General features: G+C 37.1%; 2 protein-coding genes across 2 annotated transcripts in view; one reads left to right on the forward strand and one right to left on the reverse strand.

Annotated features, from left to right (window-relative positions):
- GARIN6 (golgi associated RAB2 interactor family member 6) overlaps nt 1-17608 on the forward strand; it is a 108157-nt gene that overhangs the window by 27842 nt on the left and 62707 nt on the right. The gene's annotated exons all lie outside the window — the stretch shown is intronic.
- On the reverse strand, nt 16179-17456 carry LOC105093508 (olfactory receptor 13G1). Its single transcript, XM_010985384.3, has one exon. It carries the CDS (start codon nt 17100-17102, stop codon nt 16179-16181), a length of 924 nt encoding a protein of 307 aa, XP_010983686.2. The 5' UTR covers nt 17103-17456.

Raw genomic sequence — 17608 nt, forward strand, 5'->3', positions numbered from 1 at the left:
GCTGCTTTTCTATGTAGAATAGACCTTTCAGTATTTCTTTTAGAATAGGTTTAATATGGCTGAATTCTTTTAGTTTTTGCTTCTCTGTGAGATTCTTTATCTTTCCTTCTATTCTAAAGGATAGCCTTGCTGGATAGAATATCCTAGGTTGCAGCTTTTCCTCATTCTACCCTGAATAATTTCAAATGGCCTGAGGCAAGGAAGACCCCTTCCCCTTTGTATATCTCTTCATAATGGCACTTTAAAAATCTGCACTCTTCTCATGAAGTAAGATCCCATGTAAGATCTGCTTTATGGAATGTTTTAGACTAGGTGGAAACAAGAAAGCAGTATAGTTGGGGAGACAGTATCATAATTTTATAAACAAGAAGTTTTAAAAATTATTCTTTGGAAAACAGATCTCAGAAGTACACTTGCTGTTAGATACCTAAAAGGAAGGGCAAAGGTAAGGTATCAAATTTCAGATGAAAATATTAAAACACTATTCACTAAAGCTACCTGAATAAAGAATAGTTGTTTCACGTCTAATCATCATAATGAAAAAATATTTAATCTTGAAAATGCATTTAAGATACGTATATATATATATATTTTAAAAAACAAGATTGTTAAATATATATGTGTATGTATATATATATAAATATATTTATATATTTATATATATAATTTATATATATATATATATATATAAAACTTTTTCAAAACAAACATGTAAGGACAAAAGACAATAGTGGCTTTAAATAAAGAACAGATAGTTAGAAATTTGTATATAAGGTTTTCAGTATCCACAAGCAGAATTTTGTATTGTACCTGTTAAAAATTTACAGACGTAACTCCTCATGTGCATTGATTGGCCAGTTGTAGTCACGATATGACCGAAATCAATTATTCAAGTATTTTAGTCTTTGTCTAGTAATCAGTCATTTTGTTCCTGTTGTTTTTAGGTAGTGTGAAGGAAGAGGAAATGAAAGAGATATGGAGTATGAGTAGTTTATAAATCAAAATTGATTTTAAGTTGCTGGTTGGGTTGATGAATGTTAGCATCTTTTCTTCTGAAGCTTATCTATTAATGGAGGACTCAATGACATATTCTTGTTTTTCAAAGGTGAATTAGGGGGTATATGATAAAACCATAGCAACAAAGGCAATGAAATTTTGTATGAGAACAAATATGAAGTATCAGGATCACCAAATAATTTGCATTAAAAATAGGCTTGCTTTGTTGTGACCAAGACATTTCCCTTGTGGTGGTTTGATTTCTCTGACTTGATAATTGCTTGGTGTCCCAGTGAGACTATTTATGAAAAAATAGTTCAGGTTAAAAGCATAGGGACTGAATGAAGATTTGAATTAACTCCCACAGAACATGAGAAAAAAAAAAAAAAGGTTTCAAAACTGCCTTGTTTTCTTGATTTAGTAACTTTCTGGAGCTGGGAGTCCTGCCAGTTAAACCCCTGCTCTGGACGTGCCAAGGGACTTGTTAGAGTGCTATGATGTAACAATTAAAAAGTTATAATTAAATAGAGAAAATTACAGCACTTGAATCTGTGGTTTGGATCCCAGGAGAAGAAGAGCTTGTTTAAACATCTCTTGGGGTTGTAACTCAGCTCACCTTGTGTTCCAGGCAGTAATGAAGCCGCAGGTTTACTTAGGGGAACTTGGCAACAGTGAAATCAAAGAGAAACTTTGAGAAAAAGTTCTAGGTTTCTCTGGGATCAGATAGATGCAATTCTCATGCACGGTGCATGGACCATTTTCCTATCATTAAGTACGCTGTGTGTATGTTTACAAGTGTACTGGGAGTGGGAGGAGAAGTGTGCTCATTAATTTGAATTAGTAAAACAGCAAAATAAGCTCTCCTTGGTGACTATGGGCTCATTTAACTCCTATGCTCATTATTTCTTGAGGCTCTTTTGCACATGATGATTGATCACTGGACTAAATTGATCATTCCAAGGACAGACTCTTTTCCCTGACATTATCACTTATTTCGTTATGTTGAAGACGTAACTCCAGATTAATAACTTAGCTTTCTTTTAACATTTTGGCTACATCACAGCGTGTAGGGTAATATTGTTACTGAAGGCAAGCTTGTGTGCCTGCTGCACCATGAGGCCAAACAAATTGAAGCATCAAAGTTTGGAGCAGAGAAAGGTTTACTGCTGGGCTGAGCAAAGAGGATGGTGTGGCTCATGCCCAGGAAAAACACGGAACTCCCTGAAGGGTTTCAACAAAGCATATTTAAAGGCCAGGTAAGGGAGGGGAGTGGTAGGGTACGTGATCAGCTTGTGCACAATTCTCCGATTGGTTGATGTTGAGGTAACAGGATGGTCAACACTATCAACTCTTAGGTGCCAGAAGGTCTTGAGGCTACACACTCTTGATCATCAAATAGTTAATTTCTTCCCTTTGGTGGTGGTTTAGGCACCTGAAAAACTCAGGAAATATACACAAGATACTATTATCTGGGTGCTTTAAAGAGGAGCTCCAGCAGAGGATATGGGTGAGGGATCTGACCCTGGAAGGCCACGCAGTGTCCTGCTTGGTTACAGTTTCCCCCTTTCTTCTTTGATACTCCTCAGTCTTGAGGAGAACAGGTGTTGGACAAGAAAGGAAATACTGTTTTGGACAGAGAGATTAACCATCCACACAGGAGAGGAACCCGGTGTTAGGGGGCCTTGCTTTCAATCTCCAATCCTGTTTCATCCTTCCCCAAATCTTTCAGGGAATGCGGCGATGACCACTCTGGCTACTTCCTGCTGAAATGGGGTGTGGTCCTGCCTCAATATGGGGGATGGCCACCAAATTGAAAATATTTTGAGGGCTGTCAGACAGAATTCTCTCCTACTTAGGGAAAAATCAGAGTTTTGTTCTATTCAAGCCTTCAACTGACTGGATGAGGCCCACTTATATCAGGAAGGGAAATCTGTTTTACTTAGTTTACCAATTCACATATTAATGTCATCAAAAACCACCCTCATAGAAACACTCAGAATAACGATTGACTAAATATCTGGTCACTCTGTGGTCCGGTAAAATTGACATATCAGATTAATCATCACAACATCTAATTTCTGATGAGGCAGTGGGGGGGATGTACTAAACATTCCTAAAGAAATTTACTTGAAACCACATAATTTATCATTTAAATAAGAGGGCAAAAATACTATTTTTCCCCAGCTTTATAATTGATATTTCAACTTATAATTTAGCCTTGGTGTATTGCAAATAAATAAATGAAATAAGTTATTTAAATGATAATGTAGTCATTAAGGATAAACATCAGATGCTTATCATGTGCTCAGCAATTTTGAAAATGTTTTATCTGCATAATACATTCCTTTCAGACAACAAAACCACTGTGAGGCAGGAATTAATGCATAAGTCTCTCACAGAGAAGCAGGCTATGTGTGACCAAAGATGTCCAGGTAACTTGCTTGTTTTGTGTATTTCTTAACTATTTATTTTGGATATAGATTCTTTTATTACTTTTGTCTTTTTCAACTTTCTACTATTTGTGTAAGTGGTTGATCTGCCAAATTTATGGTATATATGCTCTTTACCCATGAGATTATTCCTTTTCATGATTTTCATATTTTTAATTGTAGACTCTTAATTTTCCACTTAGAGAAGACCCTTTACCTTTTCTTGTAAAACCAGTATAGCAGTTCTGGACTCTTTCAACTTTTCTTTGTCTGAGAAACTCTATCTCACCTTCAAATCTGAATAATAACCTTGCCAGGTAGAGTGTATTGGTTTTGTGTGTGTGTGTGTGTGTGTGTGTGTGTGTAGTGCCATTCCCTTCCAGCCTAGAGTGTTTCTGCTGAAAAGTCAGTTTACAGTCTTATGGGAGTTCCCTTTTATGTAACTCATTGCTTGTCTCTTGCTGCTTTTAATATTTTCATTATCTTTAATTTTTGCCACTTAAATTATAATGTATCTTCAGGTAGGTGGATCTTGTTTGAAACTCTCTGTAATTCCTGTACTTGAATGTCTGTTTCCTTTCCCAGGTTACGGACATTTTTAGCTTTTTTTTTTTTTTCAAATAAGTTTTCTGTCTCAGTCTCTCTTTCTTCTCCTTCTAGGACCTCTATAATGCAAACCTTATTATTCTTTATGTTTTCCCAGGGGTCTCTTAAACTATCTTAATTTTTTAACACTTCTTTTTTTTTTTTTTTTTTTCCTTTTTTTCTGTTCAGCCTGGGTGATTTCCACTACTCTGTCTTCCAGTTTGCTCATCCGTTCCACTGTATCATCTAATCTACTGTTGATTCATTCTGGTGTATTTTTTTATTTCAGTTATTGTATTCTTCAGCTCTGTCTGGTTCTCCTTTATATTTTCTAACTCTTTATTAAAATTTTCACTGTGTCCATCCATTCTTGTCTTTAGTTCCTTGAGCATCTTCTTGATCATTACTTTGAACTCTTTATTGAGTATATTTATTTCCACTTTATTTAGTTGTTCTTGTGATGTTTACTTGTTTCTTCCTTTGGAGTATATTCCTCTCTCTTCATTTTGCCTAATTCTTGTGTTTATCTCTATGTATTAGGTAGATGATTACTTTTTCTGATTTTGGAGAAGTGGCCTTATGTAGGTGATGTCCTATAGTGTCCAGGAGCATGCTTTTCCCTGGTCACCAGTTACATGCTCTACAAGTGCCCCCTGTGTGGGCTACATGGGTCCTTCCATTCTGGTGGGGCCAGCTACCATGAGTGCATTGGTAGAAAGGGCTGGATGCTGGCCTGGTTGGCTGCCAGGTCCTGCTTTGTGTAGTGGCTGCCCGCTTATGGCAGATGGGCTGAGGTTCCAGTGTGGCTGGTTGCATGGCCTGGGGTGGAGGGCCAGGGTTTGTGCTGGCCCACTGATGGATGGGTAATTTCCTGGCATTAATAGGCTAGAGTGAGGACTCCCAAATGGTGCTTGCCAGTGCTGGTGTCCCTGATGTAGAATGAGCTCCCCCAAATGCCTACTGCCAGCATCTCCATCCCCAGGGTAAGTTTTACTTGCCTCCTGCCCATCTGGGATGCTTTCCAAGATCAGCAAGCTGGTTTGATCCAGGCTCTTTTCATATTGCTGCTTCTGCACTAGATCATGTAAAATTTTTCACATGTTTTTTAAGATAAGATTCTCTGTTTCCTATGGCCCTCCAGCCCTCCAGTACACAAGCCCTGCTGGCCATCAAAGCCAAATGTTCTGGGGGCTCCTCTTCTGGGTACAGAACTCTTAGACCGGGGAGCCTGATGTGGGGTCAGATTCATCACTTCCTGGGGGGAAACTCTGCGGCTGTGTTACCCTCCTGTTTGTAGATCACCTAGCAAAGGGTGTGGGTCTTGACTTTACCATGTCTTTTTCCCTCCCACCACCCATTTGTGGTGGCTCCTTCCTTATATCTTTAGTTGTAAATTTTTTTTTGTCTGCTAGTCTTCAGATTCTCACAGATAGTTGCTCTGTAAATAGTCTTAATTTTGCTGTGCCTGGGGGATGAGGTGAGTTCAAGGTCATTCTACTCCACTATTTTGACCACATACCAAGAAAAATACCCTTAAAATAAAGTAGAACTCTTGCAAATGTATCATGCCACACAAAGGCTTTGCTTTTTTAACACATCAGAAATGCACTCACCAAATTTCAGAAAAATTGTCAAAGTTAGAAGACATGTTTCTTTTTCTCCCTCCACTTTTGAGATTTCCTAACAGATTTTCAAGACTAGCATGATGTATCTACTTACCAAGTTTCAACAATTAACACATATAGCATCTCTTATTTAACAGTGCCTTCACCCATTTCCTCACATATTTCATACTGTTCAATCTGTACGTATTTTACAATGTATTTGAGAGTCACTATTTTTATATATAATAAAAAATCACATTATCCCAGTGAAAAATTCACACTTCGTAAATATTACTATCCAATATCTACTCAGAGTTCATATTTTTATAATTGACTTATCCATTCTTAGAAAACGTGCTTACCTGACCTAGGATCAAAATAAGGCCTATTCTTTGCCTGATAAGACTCTTAAATATTATTTAGTCTGTTTGTTCAGATTTCTTTCTTTCTTTCTTTGTAATTTTGCAATTTTCTTGTTATTGTAGGAACTGGATAGTTTGTGGTGAAGTTTTCCATAGTCTAGATTTTACTGGATGCATAATCATGGTATCATCTTCCCGTGACCCCTGCAATTCCCATAAGTTAATTGCTAGAGATAAGGGATTGATTAAATTGTCTTTTTCTTCCTCCCTTCCTTCCTTCCTTCCTTTCTCTCTCCCTTCCTTCCTTCCTTCCTTCCTTCCTTCCTTCCTTCCTTCCTTCCTCCCTCCCTCCCTCCCTCCCTCCCTTTCTTTCTTTCTTTCTTTCTTTCTTTCTTTCTTTCTTTCTTTTCTTTCTTTTCTTTCTTACTTTGCAAGGTAACATACATTGGCAGTTATCTCTGTTTTGGGGTTGTCAGTGGCCATTAATTATTATTGTTTAGATTAATGCTGTCATCAGAGTTTTTGAAGTGATAGTTTAATTGTATCTTACTTCTTAATTATCTGAAATCTTTCTTGAAGACTACCCTTCACCACACATAAGCCAAGCACTTGGCAACCTGATTGTCCTGATGGGCAAATTATATAGATATGAAAAATACATTCTATTACATTTTATTTCCCAGTTTTAATTAGTTGGTTCCTTAATATCCTCCTATATCCACCAAAGTATTTTAAGATTACTGCAACTACTGAATTTAAACATACTTGACGTGTTAAATTCATTGCAATCACTCTCCATATTTATGCATGCATATTAACCCTTTGATGCCTGAGTCCATTTGTCATGACTTTGTTTGTGTTCCTGTTTTCTGGTGAGACCACAAATTCCCAGCTTGCCGTATGTAAATTCTACCTCTAACCTGTAGCATAGTATTTTCCCAAGGCTTTGTGATTCTTTTTATAGGAAAGAGTCTTTTGATACCGCAGTCTTAGGGCTGAGAGTGTCTGTTGCTATTATACTGTTATTTTTAACTCTTTTTAGTGGACAGAGCTAGAGCATATGCACATTTTAAAGCCTGCATAAATACATCATGAGCTCTTGTATTTTTTTAATGTTTGCAAATTTTTCATTGTTGAAGAAAATGAATGATTAGTGTGAAAGATTTTGTGTATTATGTCTCAAAATTCCATAGAGTTACTGAAAACATTAAATTATCAAAGTTCTTTGCATTTGGGTTATATCACATTAAAGCTATATGGTCAAATTACTTTGTTTTATAGTCATTTGAAATAATGTCAATATTAGACATTTAACCTGAATAAAAATTTCAAAATGTGATGAACTTTATAGGGGTGTTTGCAAGCTACTTGGCTCAAAGTTAAGTTTCAAAAAAAATTGATGCACACACTATCCTTTTAATCCAAAGACTGCATCTTTAAATCAAGTGTGAAAATTCACTGTTTTAGAAGTAGATTAGTGATATAGGTAAAAAAAAAATTAGACTAGATGTTTGAAAATGTGTTTATCATCATGTAATTTTGCTGGCAAAAATGGTGTAAACCAGTGATTTCTATAATCACACTTGTGTATATTTAACACAATTAGAAACAGAATTCTCTCACTTGTTTTTAAATAATCAAGAAAGAGGCCAAAATATGCTAATTATCTATTTTAAATAAAACATGCCTACAACAGCTACAGAATTGTAAGATTCTACTCATATCCTGCAATGCACACAGTGAAGTGTTTAACGAGATTTATAACATGATGTTTTTTACAAGCTACTTGCATGTTGGCATAATTGTGGAAATATATTGAAAAAAATCTGATTTAGTAAGCACAAACAGTAATGTATTTGTTTCATTTTGATATGTGTTGTGAGGTTGTTACCAAACCTGGACTTGGGTCAGCTTACCCACACCCAGTAAAGCCAATCTACTGATACCAAGTTGTAGTGAAGGAAAGTACAGCATTTATTGCAGGGCGCAAAACAAGGAAAATGGGCAGCTCATGCTTTGAAGATCTCAACTCCCCAATAGCTTTCAAGGATGGGTCTTTAAGGTTGGTGGTGTGAGGCAGGAGGCTACAGGGTATCTGATAAGCTTGGGTTTAATTCTCAGATTTGTGGGCATCAAGGTAAATTTTGAGCATCCAGTCTTATCGTTTCAGCTGGTCTGGGGGCTCTGTGCTTGCAGCCAGCAGTTTTCATCTGGTGGGGATCTGCTTCCTATAAAAAAAAAGAAACTAAGGAATGTGTTTTAGACCTTTATTTATATCTTTCAGGGAAGTGAGATTTCAATGACTTTGCTATGTGGCCGATTTATAGTCTAAACTGTTACCAGTTTCCTAGTCTAACAGCTGTTCTTTGTTTCTACAGCTTCACATTTCCTAACTATTAACTCTTTAATCAGCCTTTTGAGACTCCAGGGAGGCCTGGGACACTTAGGGGAAAGCCTTTTATTTCAAAGCACAGGGACACAGGAGTTTATATATGGTTTCAGGTCCCCCCTTTTCTTTGATACTTCTTAATCTTGAGGAGAGCAGATTCAGGACAAGAAATGGAATAAAGTTTTGAACAGAGGTTAATCATAAACTTGGTAGAGGAACTTGCTTTTAGGGAGACTTGGTTTCAAGGTGTCATTTTTAGCTCTGTTAGTCATTACCTATAAATACTAAAGTATAATACACCTAAATGAAGGTTATCAGTTCAGTAATTATAAAGCATTAAATAAGATTTCAAAAACATTTAGACATATTTACTCACATTGCCTTTACTAAAATATTATCATTAATTTAAAATAACTTTATTATGTATTAGTGTGGTCAAAATGTGTGTAACATTAGTAAATTAACTACATTAAAACCTATTAAATTATTGTTCACCATGTCTTGAACTTACAATTTTATATTACACAATATAAACATAACTCTTGATAATAGGTTTTTTTTTTGAGATTATAACTTTTAAGGCAAACTTTTTAACTACCCCCAGTGGAATTGAAACTTGCATTACTGGGGCCTCAGTTTTGCCATTTTCTCTTTCTCAACCCAATTTTATTTCACCATTAAGTTTGTGATCCTAAATCTGCATGTATGATGAATTTGTTGATAGAGACTACTAGTAACTGGCATAATTTGAACACTTCCTGCCATCCTTCATGTATGTTAACTCCGAACTTGTTCAGGGATGCCAAGTGCCTTGTTTCCAAATTTGTCCTAATCCGTGTTTGCAGCTTGAGATGGTGCAATGATGTAGCTGAAGCCAAAATGATCTATGCGCATGCTTATTGAGTGATTCTTATTTAAAAAAAAACATCACGATGTACACTTGAAGTTTCTTACAATTTTATTTATCAGTTTTACCTCAATAAGGCTGAAAAAAAGGAGTTAAAGTAATAGATCAAGACTCCCTTGCCCTTTGACATCTTCACCTATAGCCTTCATTCTGCCTTGGGTCATGGTCAGATGCCTGGTAACATGGAAGCCATTCATGGCCCTAAGGAAAATAAAGCTGAACGGAAGAGCAAGAACATGAAAGTAGCCTAGTTCTTTTCTGGTATCAGTGAGGATCCATAGACACTATTGACTAGCCCTGGACATCTGTTGCGTGAGGTATGTCTCCTCATTGGTTTCAAAGGACTGGCGTAGTCTTCTTTACTATCTGTAGCTGAACACATTAGACACTTAACAAGGATTTGTCCTACAACTGCATTCAGTAGAACAGGATTTTTCTCCAGTGAGATCTAAAATAACCCACAGGAAATCTAGAGCCCGAGTGGATGCCTCATTACCACACTGTTCTAAGTAAACTAGTCCAGATCGTTGTGCAATTGTCATTTTACACTATTGTAAGTACTGGATATAGTAAAGAACAAATCTACTATGTACCTAATTCTTCCTATCCTGCATATCAACATATCAAGAACCACAAAAATGGCCCAAAATACACAATATACTCAAACCACTCTTGGCCTTTTACTCTTTTTTTTTTTTTTTTTTTTTTTTTTTTTAGTTTCTTTCTTTTTAATAAAATTGTTGGGTCCATTACTCTTAAACCTAAAATGATCAGTACATTTATAATTTAAGATGGATGTTTGCACTGCTAAGGACTTTGCAAAAAACGTGGGGAATATACAATTTCAACTTCACAAAGTTCATAGTCTCTTGTCAATAACAAAACACAAATATTCTAGACATCTAGCTATATACAGTAAATTCTCTTTTATGTTGCATGAGATGTATGTGTATGAAAAATAAAATTCAGTAATGAGCAAGAATAGTGTGGTAGCCACCGTGAAACAAGTTCTGAGGGGTAGGAGTTCAGAATTAATATTTTAAAAAAATTTTCCACTTAAATTAAAAAAAATCTGAATACAAATAAATTTGAATGATTCAAATAGGTCTCTACTTCAACTTAAGCTTATAACTACCTTAATTTCAGAAAAAAGGAATGTAGTCAGGCAGTTCCTTGACATTAATTCTCTATAAAGGAATGAACCCATATTGTTTATTTGACTTCCATGTGGTTTTCTTTGACAATGAAGAGAGTAAAATAAAGGAGGTCATGTATAAACTTTAATTTTAAAGAATTGAGGAAGACAAAAATCTGCCTCTGACAGATGTCCACTGAGCTTGTCTGGCTAAACAGGTCATGATACTCTGGTGATCCTCAAGAAAAAGAAATCACAGAACATTAGCATCAGAAAAGGTCACTATGATGGAGCGAAAAGAGAAACACTTTATTGACATGTTTGAGCACAGATGAAAATAAAGACACTTCCCAAACCCCAGAGAAATAACCAGTATCCTCTTCTCCCAGTTTATTGGAGTGATTGTTGCTTTTTTATGAGTTCGAGCTTAGCAATGTTTATTCCCTTTGCCTCCTAAATTAAATTGCCTTTGTTTTCTGACACCACTCAATCTAGGAACGATCCCCTTTTCTTGATTTTTGGGTTTTTTTTAAGATCAAATACCTAACACAACACCAAATGAGTCCCTTCCAAGACCCTCTTACTAACTAACATATGATGTGCTGTCTCCTTCATGCAATAAACCCAGCTTACTCACCTACACATGTGTTCATGGTGGTCTTAAGCTAGAAGTCATTGAGAAGAGTCTTTTTGTTGCTGTTTCTTAGGTATCAATTTATTTAGAATTTGACATCAAATGTTATATAAAGGGATGCCAAATGCAATATATTTTTGTATGCATGAAATAGAGTACCTAAAGCAGGCGAAAATAACCTAAACTAGACTTCAGAAGAATAGTATGAGAAAATGACTGCATTAACTTAAAAACAGATATTTTGCAGTGGAACCCTGATTATAACTTTTATTTCAGGAGAAGACTACTGCCTCTGTAAAATTATACTCACAGTGATAAAATGTATTTTATTATTACAAAAATGAGTGACATGATTAGATTCATAGACTAGTTAATTTTATAATATTAGAAATAATACTCCTTTGTGATGTATGTGTGATGTGTATACAAACTTAGAGGTAAATGTTAGCATATACGTACATATAAAAATAGAAGTAATGTGCAGGCCTGCCTTGTTTTACGGTGCTTCTTTCTTTGTGCTACAGATACTACGTTTTTTACAAATTGAAGGTTTGTGGAAATTCTGTGTTGATTAAGTCTATCAAGTACCAATTTTCCAACAGTGTTTGTGTCTCTGTGTCACTTTTGGGGAATTTCCATAGTATTTAAAATTTAATATTATTATTAAATATTATTACATTTGCTATGGTGATCTGTGGTCAGTGATCTTTGATATTACTACTGTCACTGTTTTGAGGTACCACAAACCATGCCCATATAAGATAGCAAACTCAATAAATGTGTGGTTTTTTAATTTTTGGGGGGGGTAGTTATTAGGTTTATTTATTTATTTGATGGAGGTACTGGGGATTGAACCCAGGACCTCATGCATGTTAAGCACACTCTCTACCACTGAGCTACACCCTCCCCTTAAATGTGTGTGTTTTGACTGCTTCACTGACTGGCCATTTCCCCATCTCCCTCCCTCTCCTCTGGCTTCTCTATTCCCCGAGACACTACAATACTGAAATTAGGACAGTTAATGACCCTGCAATGGCCTGTAAGAGTTCAAGTGAAAGGAAGAGTCACAAATCTCCCACTTTATTTTTTTATTTTTTTAACATTTTTTATTGAGTTATAGTCATTTTACAATGTTGTGTCAAATTTCACTGTAGAGCACAATTTTTCAGTTATACATGAACATACATATATATGTTGTCACATTTTTTTTCGCTGTGAGCTACCACAAGATCTTGTATATATTTCCCTGTGCTATACAGTATAATCTTGTTTATCTGTTCTGCATATGCCTGACAGTATCTACACATTTTGAAATCCCAGTCTGACCCTTCCCATCCCCCGCCCCCTTGGCAACCACAAGTTTGTATTCTATGTCTGTGAGTCTGTTTCTGTTTTGTATTTATGTTTTTTTTTTTTTAGATTCCACATATGAGTGATCTCATATGGTATTTTTCTTCTTCTTTCTGGCTTACTTCACTTAGAATGACATTCTCCAGGGACACCCATGTTGCTGCAAATGGCGTTATGTTGTTGGTTTTTATGGCTGAATAGTATTCCATTGTATAAATATACCACCTCTTCTTTATCCAGTTATCTGTTGATGGACATTTAGGCTGTTTCCATGTCTTGGCTGTTGTAAATAGTGCTGCTATGAACATTGGGGTACAGGTGTCTTTGAAGTAGGGTTCCTTCTTGATATGTGCCCAGGAGCAGGATTCCTGGGTCACATGGTAAGTCTATTCCTAGTCTTTTGAGGAATCTCCAGACTGTTTTCCACAGTGGCTGCACCAAACTGCATTCCCACCAGCAGTATAGGAGGGTTCCCTTTTCTCCACAGCCTCTCCAGCGTTTGTCATTTGTGGATAAGTCTCCCATTTTAAATAAAAAAAAAGCTAGAAACAATAAAGCTTAGTGAGGAAGACATTTCAAAAGCCAAGACAGGGCAAAAACTAGACCTCTTGTATCAAACAGTTAGCCAAGTTGTGAATGCAAAAGAAAAGTTCTTGAAAATTAAATGTGCTATTGCTGTACGCACATGAATGGTAAGAGAGCAAAACAGCCTTATTGCTTATATGAAGAAAGTTTTAGTGGTCTGGATAGGAGATCAAACCAGCCATAACATTCCCTTAAACCAAAGCTTAATACAGAACAAGGCCCTAACTCTTCAATTCTGTGAAGGCTGAGAGAGATGAGGAAGCTTCAGAAGGCAAGTCTGAAGCTAGCAGAAGTTGGTTCACGTGGTTTAAGGAAAGAAACAGCCTCTAACAAAAATGTTCTAGGTGAAGCAGTGAGTGTAAGTGCAGAAGCTGCAGCAGGTTATCTAGATCTAAGATAATTAATAAAGGTGCCTCCAGGAAACAGCAGATTTTTAATGTAGAAGAAACAGTGTTCTATTGGAAGAAGACGCCATCTAGGACATAGCTCAAGAGGAAAAGTTAATGCCTGGCTTCAAAACTTCCAAAGATAAGTCAACTCTTTTGTTAGGGGCTAGAGCAGCCGGTGACTTTAAGTTGAAGCCAGTCCTCATCTACCATTGCAAAAATCCTAGAACCCTTAAGAATTATGCTGAATTTATTCCTCCTGTACTCTGCAAATAACACAACACAGCGTGGATGACAGCACGTCTGTTTACACCACGGTTTACTGAATATTTTAAGCCCACTGTTGAGTATTGCTGCCCAGAAAAAAATATTTCTTTCAAAATATTGATGCTCATTGACAGACAATGTGCCTGGTCACCTAGCAACTCTGATGGAGATGTACAATAAGATTAATGTTGTCGTCACGCCTGCTAACACAACATCCATTCTGTAGTCCATGGGTCAAGGAGCAATTCCGAATTTCAAGTCTTATTGTTTACAAAATATACTTTGTCAGGCTATAGCTGACATAAAAATTAATTTGTCTGTTGGACCTTGGATAAGTGAATTGAAACCCTTCTGGAAAAGATTTACCATTCTAGATGCTTTCAGAACATTTGTGATTCATGGGAAGAGGTCAAAATATCATTCACAGAAGCCTGAAAATTGATTCCAACCCTCATGGATTACACTGAGCAGCTCAAAATTTCAGTGGAGGAAGTAAATGCAGAGAGCTGGTAGAAACAGCAGGAGAAGTAACATCAGGAGTAAAGCCTGAAGATGTGACTGCATTGCTGGAATCTCAGAATGAAACTTGAATGGATGAGGAGTTGCTTCTTACGGATGAGCAAAGAGAGTGGTTTCTCCAGATGGAATGTGCTCCGGGTGAAGACGCATTGAAGACTGTCGAAGTCACAACAGAGGATTTAAAATATTACGTGAACTTAGTTGATAAATCAGTGGCAGATTTTGAGGGATTGACTCCAATTTTGAAAGAAATTCTGCTGTGTTTAAAATGTTACCAAACAGCATGGCATGCTACAGAGAAGTCATTAATGAACCAAAGAGTCAATCAGTGCAGCAAACTTCATTGTTTTCTTATTTTAAGGAATTGCCGCAGCCATCCTAACCTTCAGCAAACACCACCCTTAGCATCAGGCAGCCAGCAGCATCAAGGCATGGCCCTCCACCAGCAAAAAGATAAGGATTTACTGAAGGCTCAGAGGATGATTAGCGTTTTTCAGCAACCAAATCTGTTTTAAATAAGGGATGTATGTTGCTTTTTTTAGACATAATTCTATTGCACACTTAATAGCCTATAGTGTAGTGTAAACATAACTTTTATTTGCACTGGGAAATAAAAAAAGATGTGTTACTTGCTGTATGCTGCATTTGTTTCATTGTGGTGATCTGGAACCAAGCCCACAATATCTGAGAGGCATGCCTGGATTGAGAAATGAATTCAAGTGTCCTCAGTTAAAATTAGGCTTCAGATAGATCTGTAAGGGAAGCTCTCAAGCTTCACCAAGCATCATCCATTACGCCAAACAGAAAGAGACGTAAACCTACATCTCTGATAGGAAAGTGTTGCCTCTAGTCAGTGCAGCAGGAAGAATAAATGCTCTCCATCCAACAATTGCTCAATCAGTCAGAGACTGCAGTAGCCCAACCAATGAGAAACCTGCATACTTTGAACTTTTGGCTTCTTCCAGTGGATTCCGGTTATCACGGCACTTCCAGTTTCCCCTTTTCCCTATAAAAGCAGGTTTAACTCCCTTGTTCTCTGAATTTGCCTGTGGTCCACCACAGTTTGCATATCTTGAATTGCAATCCATCTGGCTATTCCTGAATAAACTCACTTTTGCTGGTAAAATAACTGGCTATTATATTAGTAAAGTCAACACTATATATATTTTTTAGAAAGATGTTGACATATAGACATAGATATAGATATTTATTTATGTGAGGCTATACCTACATTATATTTCAAATATTGTTTAATGTGAGAAGTGTGGAATTGTGGAGACAATGAGGATTCTAGGACCAGGGTAAGAATAAGAGAAATGCTACATTTACTGTGATCATGAAAGAGAGTATTTCAGAAATCTGTAGAATGATACGTCAGTATAGTTAAGTGATAAGAGAATGAGTGTATTTTGGAAATCAGGATTTAAGGAAATGACTTACCAAGGAGTGACACGTTCTTGTGCTAATAAGGAATAGGAAAATTTGGGATTGAGGGAACTATGAAAGATCAGTAAAAGCTGAGATAGTGCAGAAAATGATTCTAGAGTAGAGATTATAAGCATGCGCATACATCATTTTGGCTTCAGCTACATCATTGCACCATCTCAAGCTGCAAACACGGATTAGGACAAATTTGGAAACAAGGCACTTGGCATCCCTGAACAAGTTCGGAGTTAACATACATGAAGGATGGCAGGAAGTGTTCAAATTATGCCAGTTACTAGTAGTCTCTATCAACAAATTCATCATACATGCAGATTTAGGATCACAAACTTAATGGTGAAATAAAATTGGGTTGAGAAAGAGAAAATGGCAAAACTGAGGCCCCAGTAATGCAAGTTTCAATTCCACTGGGGGTAGTTAAAAAGTTTGCCTTAAAAGTTATAATCTCAAAAAAACCAGCTATTATCAAGAGTTATGTTTATATTGTGTAATACAAAATTATAAGTTGAAGACACAGTGAACAAAAATTTAATAGGTTTTAATGTAGTTAACTTACTAATGTTACACACATTTGTCCCTTGAAACTGCTAACGTTTCAGAGATGCAAATACTTTCCTGATCCCTGTTTGCATGTCCTTGTTCCGGAAACTGTACACAGTCGGGTTTAGTGTGGGGGTCACGAGGGTATAGAGCGCAGCTACCACCTTGTCCCTTTCACATGTGTAGCTGGAAGCAGGGCGGATATAGGTGTAGATGACAGGGGAGTAGTAAAGAGACACCACTATGAGGTGGGATGAGCATGTTGAGAAGGCTTTTCTCTTGCCTTCCGTTGTGCGAATGCGAAGAATGGCGACGATGATGAAACCGTAGGAGATGCAGGTGAGGGTGAAGTCGCCCACAGCCAGAGTGAGGTCAGCAACATACACCATCACTTCATTGATTCTTACGGGGCTGCAGGACATAGCCAGCAGCGGGGGTATCTCACAGAAGAAGTGGTCAATGGTATTTGATCCACAGAAGGTCAGCCTCAGGATGAGACCTGTGTGCACCCAGGAATTGGTTACAGCAATAACCATGACAGTGCTGAGCAAGGCCGCACACATCTGGTGGTTCATAATAGCGCTGTAGCGCAGAGGGAAGCAGATGGCCACATAGCGGTCATAGGCCACGGTGGTGAAGAGAACCATCTCGGCACCCAGGGACCACGTGAAGAAGAAGAGTTGGGACATGCGGCCTCCATATGAGATGGTCTTTCTTGAGGTGAGCATGGTCTCAAGTATTTTTGGTATTATGCTTGTTGTGCAGATGACGTCCACGACAGCCAAAGCCAGGAGGAGGAGGTACATGGGCGTGTGCAAGGTGGTGTTGGAGATTATGGCAATGACAATCAGCACGTTGCCAAGAAAAGCCACAAGGTAGACGAAAAGAAAGACAATGGAGAGAACTCGCTGGAGTTCAGGGTTTTGGGTGAGGCCCAGAATCACGAACTCAGTTACAACGCTCTCATTCATCTTGCTTTTGCGATTAAATGGCAGACATTGCAGACAGCAAACAACTGGAAAGCAAGGCTATCTGGGTGCTGCTATTAGGAAATTGTGTGTGTGTGTGTGTGTGTAGGGGGGGAATTCAGTAATTTGATCATTGATTTGAAAAAAATTTTGTAGAAGGACTTTTTCATTGATTCTCATTTTTCAGTGAGCTTTGTCTTCTAGGCAATGTCTGTTCTCCAGATGAATACAGTTTTTTGATGTATGTTTTTGCAACAATGACTCCATTAAACAAAAGCCAGTGGTTGAGAAGGAAGAGATAAGAAAAATAAATGTCTGAATATTCAATACTGTCATTTTGAGTTAAAACTTGTCTGAGCATAATTTATATTCATATATATATATATATATATATATATATATATACACACACACACACAATGGAAATATAAATAATTACATATCTCATTAATTCTGTTAATGACATGTCATCTTTCCACAAACATATATAAGCAGGAATATCTGGAACC

This window comes from Camelus dromedarius, chromosome 3 (genome assembly GCF_036321535.1).
Source record: "Camelus dromedarius isolate mCamDro1 chromosome 3, mCamDro1.pat, whole genome shotgun sequence".
In the NCBI taxonomy this organism is placed as follows: Eukaryota; Metazoa; Chordata; class Mammalia; order Artiodactyla; family Camelidae; genus Camelus; species Camelus dromedarius.